At 48.7% G+C, this 13722-nt stretch overlaps 1 protein-coding gene across 6 annotated transcripts in view; it reads left to right on the top strand.

Annotated features, from left to right (window-relative positions):
• The window catches only part of garnl3 (GTPase activating Rap/RanGAP domain like 3), a 408597-nt gene that overhangs the window by 254141 nt on the left and 140734 nt on the right, over window positions 1-13722 (top strand). For all 6 annotated transcript variants that reach the window (XM_080211832.1, XM_080211831.1, XM_080211834.1 and 3 more), the window contains exons 5-9: window positions 1155-1273; window positions 7345-7409; window positions 10545-10608; window positions 11619-11645; window positions 12937-13012. In XM_080211832.1, the coding sequence (XP_080067958.1) occupies window positions 1155-1273; window positions 7345-7409; window positions 10545-10608; window positions 11619-11645; window positions 12937-13012 (351 nt within the window). The remainder of the gene's footprint in view (window positions 1-1154; window positions 1274-7344; window positions 7410-10544; window positions 10609-11618; window positions 11646-12936; window positions 13013-13722) is intronic.

A 13722-nucleotide genomic window follows, 5' to 3' on the forward strand; every position in this document is an offset into this window, starting at 1 on the left:
GAATTTGCGAGGAATAGAGGGATATGGACCGGGTGGAAGGGATGAGTTTAATTTGGCGTCCTGTTCAGCACAACATCGTAGGCCAGAGGGCCTGTTCCTGTGCTGCACTGTTCTATGTTCAAAAAATTGGTTTCAAAACTCCTTGCTTCCCATCACCAGCCCCCTAGCCTCATACTCCATTGGGTCAAAGCTCACTTTAACATCTCTTTTCCTTCTTTGTCAAAGCTTTCATCATCCGTTTTTATGTTTCATAGAACCCCTTCAAGTGCAGAAGGAGGCCATTCAGCCCATCGGGCCTGCACCGATCACAGTTCCACCCAGGCCCTATCCCTATAATTTCACATATTTACAATGCTACTGCCACTAAGGGTCAACTTAGCATGGCCAATCAACCTAACACGTACATCTTTGGACTGTGGGAGAAAACTGGAGCACCCGGAGGAAACCCACACAGACATGGGGAGAATGTGCAGACTCCACACAGATAGTGACCCAAGCCAGGAATCAAACTCGGGTCCTTGGCGCTGCGAGAGAGCAGTGCTCACCACTGTGCCACCGTGCTGCCTGATGGTTTTCTCTCTCAATCCAATTCATCCCTCCTTCTCAGGTCTTTTCAGTCCATCCTTTGCTGGTTTCTGAATTTCTTTCAGTCCTCTGACCTGCTACGAATCTCCTCAGCAGCTTTCCTCACGATACGACGCCACCTTTCGTTTCTTTAGTTAGCCACAGACAGTGGGTGCATCCTGCTCGCGGAGTCTTTCTTTCTGGATAATCCTTTGTCGGAGGTTGTGAGATATTTCTTCAGAGGGCTGCCGCTGTTTCTCTACACCACGCGTTCCTCCTCCACGTTGTCTCACGGTCTGTACCTCGGGGCGAGAAATGTTGTTTCCCGTGTCAGAGGTGGAGTGCAAGTAAAGTGATGAAAAACCACAGTAACAGAAGCAGAAAGAAGCAGCTCTTGCCCCAGTGTTATTACTCTGCGTGATACAAATCAGTGCGATGTGGGAGCTATTTCCTTCCATTAGAATTCACCCAACCACCTGTTGTGTTAAAGAATGATGATGTAGTCGAACATTATGCGCGAGTTTAAAATTAGCTATTTCAATTTGAACCAAGCTGTTTACATTTTTCTTGTTTTCTCTTCCCCTTTGCAGTTCATCAGAATTATGTAGGTACAGACACGGAGAGGAATCCTTTCTTCCTCTCAGTTGTCCTTTCCGACCAGAACAATCAACGTGTACCACAGTATCGCGCTATTCTCTGGAAAAAAACAGTAAGTGGTGATTGGTGCACCTTTGCTATTCTCGCTCGTTCAGACTTGTGCGGTCCTGGTTATTTTCGTATCGGCCACAGAGCCACTTGTGGAGGAAGGCAGCCATTTATTCATCGGGCAGCACGGCGGCACAGTGGTTGGCACTGCTGCCTCACAGCGCCAGGGACCCCGGTTCGATTCTGACCTTGGGTGACTGTCTGTATGGAATGTGCACGTCTGTGTGTTTACTCCGGATGCTCCGGTTTCTTCCCACATCCCAAAGACGTGAAGATTAAGTGGATTGGCTATGCTAAATTTATCCCTTATGTCCAAAGATGTATAGGTTAGGTGGATTGGCTATGCTAAATTGCCCCTTAGTGGCTAAAGATGTGTAAGTTACGGTAAATGTGTGGGGTTAGGGCAGGGGAGGGGGGCCTGGGTAAGATACTCTGTCAGAGTCAGTGCAGACTCAATGGGCTGAATGGCCTCCTTCCGCACTGTGACTCCATGATTCTATGATCTACACTTCAAATGCTTTCAAATTAAAAATCAATTGAAGTCTCTTTTCAAAGCAATGCTCTTTGAAAATTATACCCTTATTATCCCTACTAGAATATCCCACCTTTTTGGGGGGAGTGGGGTGGGGTGCACATTTCAACGGACCTGGGTTCAATTCCCGGCTTGGGTGACTGTCTGTGTGGAGTCTGTATGTTCTCCCCGTGTCTGTGTGGGTTTTCCCCAGGTGTTCTGGTTTCACCCACAGTTTGAAAGAAGTGCTGGTTAGGGTGCATTGACCCGAACAGGTACCGGAATGTGGTGACCAGGGGATTTTCACAGTAACTTCATTGCAGTGTTAATGTAAGACTTACTTGTGACTAATAAGTAAACTTAACTTTAATTTTCATACTCAAGGGGCCAATCAGCAAATTTTAGAAAAAAACTGGCACAACATTCGATATGAAATTCATTTTAACCAGAGGTGTGAAAAGAAACAAGTTGCCGAGCAAAAATACAGTAACTAGTAAATAAAGAGTATTAGAGTGTGGTAGTGTGAGTGTGTGTTCATGGCTCACTCCCAGATTCACACTCACTCATTCACAGTGAGAGTGGATGAGAGGGCACAATGGTGTCTGAGCATCAGCAAGAACCCTGTTACTGGGAGTGAGCCACAATCTGTGCCCCCTGACACCCCCCCCACCCCCCTCTGATGCCCCCCCACCCTCCTCTGATACCCCCCCACCCTCCTCTGATACCCCCCCACCCTCCTCTGATACCCCCCCACCCCCCTCTGATACCCCCCCACCCCCCTCTGATACCCCCATCCCCCCTCTGATACCCCCCACCCCCCACTGATACCCCCCACCCCCTTCTGATGCCCCCCCACCCTCCTCTGATGACCCCCCCACCCTCCCCCTCTGATGACCCCCCACCCCCCTCTGATGACCCCCCCACCCTCCCCCTCTGATGACCCCCCACCCCCCTCTGATGCCCCCCCACCCCCCTCTGATGACCCCCCCACCCTCCCCCTCTGATGACCCCCCACCCCCCTCTGATGACCCCCCACCCCCCTCTGATGCCCCCCCACCCCCCTCTGATGCCCCCCCACCCCCCTCTGATACACCCCCACCTCCACCCCCACCCCCACCCCCCTCTGATACACCCTCACCCCCACCCCCCTCTGATACACCCTCACCCCCACCCCCCTCTGATACACCCTCACCCCCCTCTGATACACCCCCACCCCCACCCCCACCCCCACCCCCCTCTGATACACCCCCACCCCCCTCTGATACACCCCCACCCCCCTCTGATACACCCCCACACACTCACACCCCCCTCTGCACACACTCTCTCCACTTCGTAATCTCTCTCTCTTCCCACAGACTCTCACACTCCCCACTCTGTCTCTCACTCACCCCTCACACACACACTCTCCACTCTCACACTCTCTCTCCCCTCACTTTCTATCTCTCTCGCTCTGCCCCACCTCATGTTCTTGTGTGCCCCTCATACTCTCTCTCTCCCCCTTTTGCACTGTCTCCAGTCACTCATGTACTCAGAGGCCAGTAGGCCCCACTCTGGATATCTTGCTCCCACTGCCCAGCTCCCTGACTCCAGTCCCTATCTTCCCAGAGCCTGGCTCCCTAGGCCCTGAACTCACCACCACTGTGTTTGCTGCTCACCCAATCACAGATTGTTCCTCTCCACATTTGTTGCTGATAGGCTCATTAATGAGCCCATGAGCAGCAAACATGTGAATGAAGTGGCTGGTGATTGGAGGAGAAACTCCTTGCAGATTCTTCCATTCAAACTTTTCTGTTGGGCCGGCATTTTGAAAACTGGTGCGGGGGTGAGGTGGTGGGGGGCACATGGAGAGGCTTTGAAGGCCTCATTCTGCCCTCTAGGCTGTACATTGGACAAGCTTGCACAATACAATTTAACATGGAAAGCCAACTCCATTCCAGTAAAGCTGCGTTGTTCCCTGAAATCCTTTTCTGTTCACCAACATCCATATTGGGACATAGAATCCCTATAGTACAGAAGGAGACCATTCGGCCTATCAAGTCTGTACTGACCACAATCCCATCCATGCCTTACTCTCGTTACTCTCATTTACCTGGCTAATCCCCCTGACATTAGGGGCAACTTAGCATGGCCAATCAACCTAACCCGCACATCTTTGGAGTGAGGGAGGAAACCGGAGCAGCTGGAGGGAACCCACGCAGACATGGGGAGAATGTGCAGACTCCACAGACAGACAGTGACCCAAGCTGGGAATTGAACCCGGGTCCCTGATGCTGTGAGGCAGCAGTGCCAACCACTGTGCTGGGATGAAGGAGACCAACGTGGCGGACGTGACATTTGAAGAAAAGATCAGAAACTTGATAAAAACATTTTAAGATAGAAAGCAGAGAAACTGATCAAATTTAAAGAAGTGTATTTCAGATGAGAAAAAGCAATGAAGTCAGGTTGAACCTATATAGAATCCTGGTTAGGTCACACTCAAGAGTAGCATTGGAAAGATTGAAGAGACTGGGGATCATTTCTGCATGGAATAGAAAGGGAAGGGTGATGTGATAGAAGCCCTCAAGAGGAGGCAGTGGCCGAGTGGCATTATCACTATCTAGTAATAATTAATCCAGAAACTTAGCTAATGTTCTGGGGTTGACCTGGGTTCAAACCCCGCCATGGCAGATGGTGGAATTTGAATTCAGTAAAAAAATCTGGAATTAAGATTCTACTGATAACTATTGTCAATTGTCGGAAAAACCCATCTGGTTCACTAATGCCCTTTAGGGAAGGAAATCTGCCCTCTTTATCTGGTCTGGCCAACATGTGACTCTAGACCCACAACAACGTGTTTGACCCTTAAATGCCCTCAGGCAATGAATGCTGACCAGCCAGCGACACTCACATCCCATGGATGAATAAAAACAAATGATGCACGTTTCTCCAGAGATTGATCCACTTTTAGAATCATAGAATCCTATTGTGCGAAAGGAGGCCATTCAGCCTATCGAGTCTGCACTGACCACAATCCCACCAAGGCCCTATTCCCATAACCCCATGCATTTAGCCTAGCTAATCCTCCTGACACTAAAGATCAATTTAGCATGACCAATCAATCTAACCAGCACGTGTTTGGTGGAAACCAGAGCACCTGGAGGAAACCCACACAGACACAGGGAGAACGTGCAAACTCCACACAGAAAGTGACCCAAGCCAGGAATTGAACCTGGATCCCTGGTGGTGTGAGGCAGCAGTGCTAACCACTGTGCCACCATGCCACCCAATGGCCCAGTTTGATCATTTAAGACTATTACTACAGTTTGAGGCGTTAAGCTCTGAAAAAAAGTTTGGTACCATGTTTCTGATGGACCTGCGGAATACAAAATCACTTTATTAATTATTTGATCAGGAGACACACTGGCAGGAGCTGCACACTGGAATTGAAACAGCTTGCTTTGTTTAACTATACCTTTCTTTTCAAAGCTAGACTCCAACTAACGGAGAATATTGCCCTTTGGTTTGCAGTGACAGTTTCACGGCGCTCCCCGAGCTTGATGTAAAAACAAGGTTCAACAAGGGTTCACGTTACAGCCTGCGCTCACACTGGGTGCCACTTCTGTTCTAAGTGATGTGTTTTGACACTGCGGTTAGGAACAGCTGTTTCCCACCAGTGCGTGGGCCCCGGAGTCAGCCAGACCGAGCTCTACACCCTCAATACTTTCCCCCTGCTCGCGCTGGAGCAGCTTTTTGCTGCCTCCCTGCTCACCGTGACAGTAAATTCAACTTTAAGTTTATTATCTCCTGGCTCCTTCAAAGCCGCACGGTCCTGAATGCTAATACAGAAGCTGTTACTTTAAGCGATGGTTATTTGCACAGAATGCGGCCGGTTGGCCAGTACTCCATAAATGTGCTTGCTATCTCTGAAAGTGGATAACGAGTTCTCTGCTCTTGGTTTAATAAAGGGGGCAGTTTGCTCCATTATTGCTCGCAAAGGCTAGTAAGGACGACGGAACTGAGACTGGGTAGATGGAGCTAAAGCACAGATCAACTGTAATGTAATTGAAGGGCAGTCCAGGCTCGAGGCCTTCTCCAATCCTCCTTTCACACAGCCTCGTGGGTTGTTCTGTGTTTGGTTATCAGCACGGATGTTCAGTTGAGCGTTAAGAAAACAATAGCGTCAAGGAAAGCAATGGGCAAATGCCACAGAACGGCACTTTGCAGATTCACCTCCGGTTCCTCTCACCGAGAATCTCCAACCGGCCTGTCACAGGCGCAAATTTCTCCAGTGTGGAAAAGGATAAGCAGTTTTTAAGTCACGTTAAACATGTCCTTTCCCCTTCAGGTGCCGTACCCCCAAAGGCCGTTGGTGACCGGGGCAGAGTGGTTAGCAATGCTGCCTTACAGCACCAACAATCTGGGTTTGATTCCCGGCCTTGGGTCGCTGTATATGTGGAGTCTGCGAGGGATATCTCCTGGCCCTTCAATTTTCTCCCACACTCCAACAGTGTGTAGATTAGGTGCATTGGCCATGCTAAATTACCCCTTAGTATCTAAAGATGTGCAGGTTAGGTGGATTGGCCATGTCAAATTGCCCCTTAATATCCAAAAGTGTGCAGGTTAGGTGGGTTAGCCATAGTTAGTTGTCCCTTAGTGTCCAAAGATGTACAGGTTAGGTGGATTGGCCATGTTAGATTGCCCCTTTGTATCCAAAAATATGCAAGTTAGGTGGATTGGCTATGGTAAATTGCCCCTTAGTGTCCAAAGATGTGTAGTTTAGGGGATTAGCCATGGTAAATGCGTGGGATTACAGGGACAGGACAGAAGTGTTGTCCTGGGTAAAATGCTTTTTTGGAGAGTTGATGCAGATGCGATGGGTTGAAAGGCCTCCTCCTGCACTATAGAGTTTCTGTGGACTACTTCAACCATGTAGACTAACTGGAAGACCAAGACTTGGGAGTTACACCAAGGGCTGTCCAATTGTCTGGCTGTAACTTTGTCAAGAAACCAACAGGATGCTTGTACTCCCATCCTCAGGAACATGTAAATGGCTACTGCGTACATACATCACAATTCCTGATTTCCCAACCAAGCTACAAGGGGTGCCCAAAGGATCCAGTGGCAAATGCCAAAGACTGGGTCATACCTGACCTGCCACAGTGCTGATCCATGATCCCAAAAGTCAGTTGTAGGAAGAAACTGGTCCAGATTCGGACAGTCTGTGCATGGGAGCTGAAGGCAGAGAATGACAGCGAGTGAGGGAACCAACTAGCTTCATTCCCTGGTGTTATTTTCCTGTTATTTTAGTCAGGTTCAATAATGTGATTAATATTGAAAAGCCTCATTATCATCAAAACTGCTCCTAACAGCCCTTTAATTCTCTAGACTCTCACATTAATCTTATGTGGGTCGATTTGATCAGATTACTGCCTCTTGCAGTCTGAATGCTTTCACAAGTGAGTTTTACCTTGTGTGAAACAAAGTTGTGAATGGGAGGTGAAAGGTTCAGAAGACAATGGCTTCTCAGAAAATGAAATTAAACTCTCTGAAAGAGGTTATTTATAGACTTCTTTTTCTTTTCACAGGGTACACAGAAAATATGCCTTCCTTACAGCCCTACAAAAACACTTTCTGTCAAATCTATTTTAAGGTAAGTGTGGGATCTTGAGCCTCTGATGTGAAAAGTAGCGCAGTGGTTAGCACTGCTGCCTCACAGCGCCAGGGGCCCGTGTTCAATTCCGGCCTCGGTCACTGCCTGTGTGGTGTTTGCACATTTTCCCTGTGTCTGTGTGCGTTTCCTCCGGGTGCGGGTCTGGTGGGTTGGCCATGCTAAATTGACCCTTAGTGTCAGGGGGATTAGCAGGGTAAATGTGTGGGGTTACGGGGATAAGGTCTGGATGGGATTTTGGCTGGTACAGACTTGATGGGCCAAATGGCCTCCTTCTGCACTGTAGGGATTCGATGATTTTACGATCATTGACCTTTCCTGCTTTTACCCGATTACCTTAACCAGCTTTCACTCGGGGAGGTGATGGCCAAGTGGTATTACTGCTAGGCCATTATTCCAGAAACTCAGCTAATGTTTTGGGGACCTGAGTTTGAATCCCACCATGGGAGCTGGTGGAATTTGAAATCAACAAATAAAATCTCGAATTACGAATCTATTGTTGATCATGAAACCATTATCGATTGCCGGAAAAACCCAACTGGTTCACTAACGCCCTATAGGGAAGGAAATCTGCTGTCCTTACCCCGGTCTGGCCTACATGTGACTCCAGAGCCACAGCAATGTGACTGACTCTCAGCTGCCCTCCAAAGGCAACTAGGAATGGGCAATAAATGCCGGCCCAGCCAGCGACACCCATGTTCCTTGAATGAATAAAGAAAAGCTCCCACTGTGGGATGCAGTGCCATACCGTGCAGGAGTGCAGCAGCGTCTCACAGAGTGCCAGTGCAGAGAGAAATGGATGTGGTTCCTTGTGGCCCACGGCTAATGACCTCACCTTACGGGGCAGCACAGTGGTTAGCACTTCTGCTTCACAGCACCAGGGACCTGGGTTCGATTCCTGGCCTCGGGTCACTGTCTGTGTGGAGTCTGCATGTTCTCCTTGTGTCTGCATAGGTTTCCTCCGGGTCCTTCATTTTCCTCCCAAAGTCCAAAGATGTGCGGGTGTGCCCATCTCTAATTGCCCCTGGAGGGCAGTTGAGAGTCAGTCACATTGCTGTGGCTCTGGAGTCACATGTAGGCCAGACCGGGTAAGGACAGTAGATTTCCTTCCCTAAAGGCCATTATTGAACCAGCTGTTTTTTCCAACAATCGACAATGGTTTCCTAGTCATCAGTAGATTCATAATTCCAGACTTTTTTTTGTTGAATTCAAATTTACCATGGATCGGCCATGCTAAATTGCCCCTTTGTGTCAGGGGGATTAGCTAGGGTAAACATGTGGGGTTATGGAGATAGGACCTGGGTGGGATTGTGGTTGATGCAGACTCGATGGGCCAAATGACCTCCTTCTGCATTGTAGGACTCTATGATTAAATGACTGGGATGACTATTCTGCCCCCTGCTGGTGAGATTGCAAGTTTAACCAAGACGCTAGTATCACCAATAGGTAGGGAGCATATGAAGAAGAACTTGATTCAGCCAAAGGCCATTGACTTGCACAGAATTGGGCCTTGTGAAAGACAGAACCTGACGACTCTGTCTCTCCCAAACTCTTCAGCCCCAGCTGCATCACTTCAAGCATTGTTAGGAGTGCCAATAGTCCCCTGTTAAAGAAGTGATTATGTCCATTGTAATACGCCATACAAATATTGAAAACAATGTTTTCAATGGTGCATCTGTAAAAGTTGGCGAGAGTTGTAGCTGACATGCCACATTTCCTTAGTCTTCTGAGAAAGTGGAGGCGTTGGTGGGCTTTCTTAACTATAGTGTCGGCATGTAGGGACCAGAGTGTGAGGTGATTCTAGTTACAAACCCACCCAGAGTGCCATTCACTTGGGCCTGGAGAGGTTCAAGACATAGGCCAGTTGTGTGGGAAAGGGTGGGGGGGTTGGGGAGTGTGTGGTTTATGGGTGGGTGACTTAAGTGAGATGAACTAATGAATGCATTTAAATAGTGCCTTCAGCACAGAAAAGTATCCCAAGTCCTTTCAAGGTAGGGTGAGCATTCAGGAACGGGCGCCGGTCTAAAGGATGAGATACCAGGAGGACCAACCAAAAGAGCTGAGTTTTAACAGCACCCTATTGGAAAAGGAGGAGGGAGAAAGGCAGAGAATTGTCAGGATTAGAATCATAAGCTGGCATTTTCCACCTTCTCCTGGTGTGTTTTCCGGTGACGGAGGCAGCTCGTCATTAGCCACCCACGAGATCTTCCAGTCCCGTCAAAGTCAACGGCCATTTCCGTTGCTCATCCTTGCTGCTGTCGGGAACTTGGGGGAAGGGGAATAGAGAGAGAAGCCATCGATGGGACTGGAAAATCCTGCCATTGGGAAGGGCCGGCAAATCCTGGCTGTAGAATGGTTACTGCACAGAATCGAGGCCATTTGGCCTGTCATGTCCATGTCAGCCTTCTGTAAGAACGACCCACCTCACCCCCATTTTCCTCCTTTTGCCCCACAGCCCAACAAAACTAATTGGACAGTGACCCGTTTCTCTTTTGAAGTTCTCGATTGAATCTGCCCCCCATACCACACCTGTGTCTTATCCCTTCCCTCGTAAAACTGTATGTAATTCCTGTATCGTCGTTACATCTTGGTGGACCATTGACTTTTGCCAGTGTTTGCTCCAAATGGCAAGGTAACCTAACACAGAGCCGGATCACCAGAAGAGGTACAGGTGCAGACCAAGTATTATCCAGGCCAGGGTTTAACAACACCAGCAGCTGTTACATTCACTGCTGCAGTGACAGAGCTGGGAGTATTTGGCAATTCTTACACTGTGCTACCGTCGGGAAAAACATTATCATGGATGCTTCTTCCCCGATGCACAAATCGTGGGTTCAGTCTCGCTGGGAGCTCAAAAGGTGCCTGGTTAGGGAGGGAAATCTTAATCCTGGGACCTGGTAAACTGAGCAGCCACACGGCTGTCAACTCTGATGTCCTGGGAATAATCGGATTGCTCCCTCCAGGAATATCCGCAGTCTGGGATGAGCATAATTGGTGAGGGGAATGTCGGGATGTAGCGTTCTGTTGAGTGGCTGCTGTGATATTTGGAAGAAATGGCCTGTGTGTGTGATATAAATCACATTGAACAATCTTATCAATTTTCAAATTGTTTTACAGTGCCATGAACCTTGATAAATTCGAAAAGGGCCCCAGGGAAATTTTTAATGCAGAAGTACAAAAGGTAGGACTCGATTTGTTAAAGCGACGCTTCTTGTGGTTTCTGTGACAAATATTTCAAACGTCATTTGCTATTTGAAGTGAAACTGACCCACATTCGAGGCCTATCTGCTTATCACCGCAAAACGTTTAAGGGTTAATGTTGTCTGGAGAGTAGAGTCCTTGTGGTAGTAGAGTTCGAAGTTAATTCAACAAACTCTTATTTAATTCAGCCGCCATTTTTGTGGTGCTGGATTCGAAAGGTTAAACATCGCTAACCAGGGTTATGCAGCAAACAGACCTTATTAACTTTTGGTTTAGGTCTGATGAAATGAACAGCTTAGAGACTGTGTGGAGCTTGCAGGTTCTCCCCATGTCTGTGTGGGTTTCCTCCGGGTGCTCTGGTTTCCTCCCACACGCCAAAGATGCACGGGTTAGGTGAATTGGCCGTGGTAAATCGCCCCTTAGTGTTGCAAGATGTCCGCTGGAACTCTACCGTCCCTCGTCCGCCACGGAATTGGGGTTGGCGAGGGGCGGACAGCGGAGATGTCCCTTGACCTCGAGTGGCAATTTCCGGTCCAACCTGAGCAAGGGTGTAAAATCCCACCTGTGTAGTTTAGACGGATTGGCCATGGTAAATGTGTGGGGTTATGGGGATAGGGCAGAGGGGTGGTCCTGGGTAAGATGCTCTTTCCGAGAGTCGGTGTAGACCCGATGGGCCGAATGGCCTCCTTCTACACTGTAAAAAAAAATTAAAACTCCCTGTGAGGGGATTCCCCAGTCTGAGTCCCGATTGGTCACCAAGGCCAGGTGACCTTTCCTCTGCTGTGTTGACCACATGGTTCTGCTCTGACAGTTTGTTGTTACTGTTGTCCTGGCTGACCCACAATCTCCACTTCTTCCTCATTCTCCACCTGCCATATTCAGCAGTGCTTGGCTATGGCTGAGCAGAGACAAATTAACAACCTTTCTCTCACCTGATGAACAGAAATTATGATGCGAGCAACTAAATCCCTTTGTTATTGTGCTTGACAGGACTTACTGGTGTTAGAAGAACAGGAGGTGAGTGTGCTGTCACTGTCGTCCAGTAGAAATTGCTAAATACCTAGTGACTCCCAGCACACTGTATTAAATCTGTGCACACATTTTAGAAGAAAATACAAAAATTTAAACAATAGATGGGGTACACGAAGGTGGAGGGGGGTACACGAAGGTGGAGGGGGGCACATGAAGGTTGAGGGGGGCACACGAAGGTGGAGGGGGGCACACGAAGGTTGAGGGGGGCACACGAAGGTTGAGGGGGGCACACGAAGGTTGGGGGGGCACACGAAGGTGGAGGGGGGCACACGAAGGTGGAGGGGAGCACACGAGGGCAGAGAGGGGCACACGGGGGCAGAGGGTGTACACGAGAGTGGAGAAGGAGTACACGAGGGCTGAGGGGAACACGAGGGCAGAGGGAGGTACACGAGGGCAGAGGGAGGTACACGAGGGCGGAGGGGAGTACACGAGGGCGGAGGGGAGTACACGAGGGCAGAGTGGGATACACAGGGGCAGAGGGTGTACACGAGAGCGGAGGGGATACACGAGGGCAGAGGGCATACGGGGGCAGAGGGGGTAAAGGAGGACGGAAGGGGAACATGAGGGCAGAGCGGGTACAAAAGGATGGAGGGGGTTGCAAAAGGGCGGAGGTGGGTACACGAGAGCAGTACATGAGGATGGGGGGGCTGCAGGAGGCTGGAGATGGATAAAGGAGGCTGAGGGGGGTACAGGAGGGTGAGGAGGGTTTACAGGAGGGTACAGGAGATTACAGGAGATCAAAGGGGGTGCAGGGTGGCGAAGGTGGATGCGGGGGGGGGCGAAGGGGGAACAGAGAGGGGGTACAGGGCAGAGGTGGGTACAGGGTGGAGGGGGTAACAGAGGGACAGAGGGGGGAACCGAGAGGCAGAGGGGATAACGGAGGGGCAGAGGGGTACAGGAGGGCAGACAGGGTAAAGGATAGGGAAAAGAAATATGGGATGACAGTTTTGGACCTTTCTCACAAGGAGCAAGAACATTTTGCTTGTGTGGTTTCCAATGACCGGACAATACAGGAGTAACATGAAGATGTCAGCTGATGAACTGTTCTGGGTAGAGTACACTTGTGTAAATGATATGGTTCCATGCTCCCATAAATGAACTCAGTATGTGCTCATCTTAATCTATTTAAATGGCTCAGTTTAGAATCTGCTAAGGGAAACTATTAAATCATTCATCAATCACAGTTGTGAAGTTTCTCTGTATTTAATGCTAATCTAATAAATGTGAAATGATCTTTATTTGCCACATACTTCTGAATGGTTTTTCTCCTAATTAGGGGTCAGTGAATTTTAAATTTGGAGTTCTATATGCTAAAGATGGCCAGCTAACAGATGATGAGATGTTTAGCAATGGTAAGTACGTATGAGTCGCTGCCAGTTACATGATAACTGGAGGGTTGAATTTCATTTGAACCAATATTGATACAAGCTGTTTGTGTGATGATGTTTTTTTCCCTCTGTTCCGGCTGGAGCCCTCTTACATCATCCAAGACTGCTGCCGATCTGAAGGAGACTATTCGGCCCATCAGGCCCGTACTATAATCCTGTGCTGATTCAAGTCAAAATGTAAATTACCATAACTTAAACATAATTCTCTAAAAATGGATCTGATATGGAATGCCAGGAAAGGCGGGCAAAGCTCAGAATTCTATCAGATGTAGAATGTATTAATTTTGTCAATTTGGCAACTATTAATTTGCATATGCATCACCGAGGGCACAGCCTCAGAGTAAAGGGACGGGACCCTTTGGAATTGAGATGAGGAGGAATTTCTTCAGGTGGTGAATCTGTAGAATTTGCTGCCACAGAACAAGGCCAGGTCATTGAGTGCATTTAAGACAGAGATAGATAGGTTCTTGATTGGTAAGGGGATCAAAGGTTACGGAGGAAAGGGCGGGAGAACGGAGTTGACAAACTTATCAGCCATGATTGAATGGTGAAGTAGACTCGATGGGCCGAATGGTCTAATTCTTCTATATCTTCTGGTCTCCAGTTTTATATAAAAACTATTGCCCCAGACTCTGCAGTCACCATCAAAACAATAGCAATATTCGCAGACCTTG

Source organism: Carcharhinus amblyrhynchos, chromosome 25 (genome assembly GCF_965287045.1).
Source record: "Carcharhinus amblyrhynchos chromosome 25, sCarAmb.v2.hapA, whole genome shotgun sequence".
Lineage (NCBI taxonomy): Eukaryota > Metazoa > Chordata > Chondrichthyes > Carcharhiniformes > Carcharhinidae > Carcharhinus > Carcharhinus amblyrhynchos.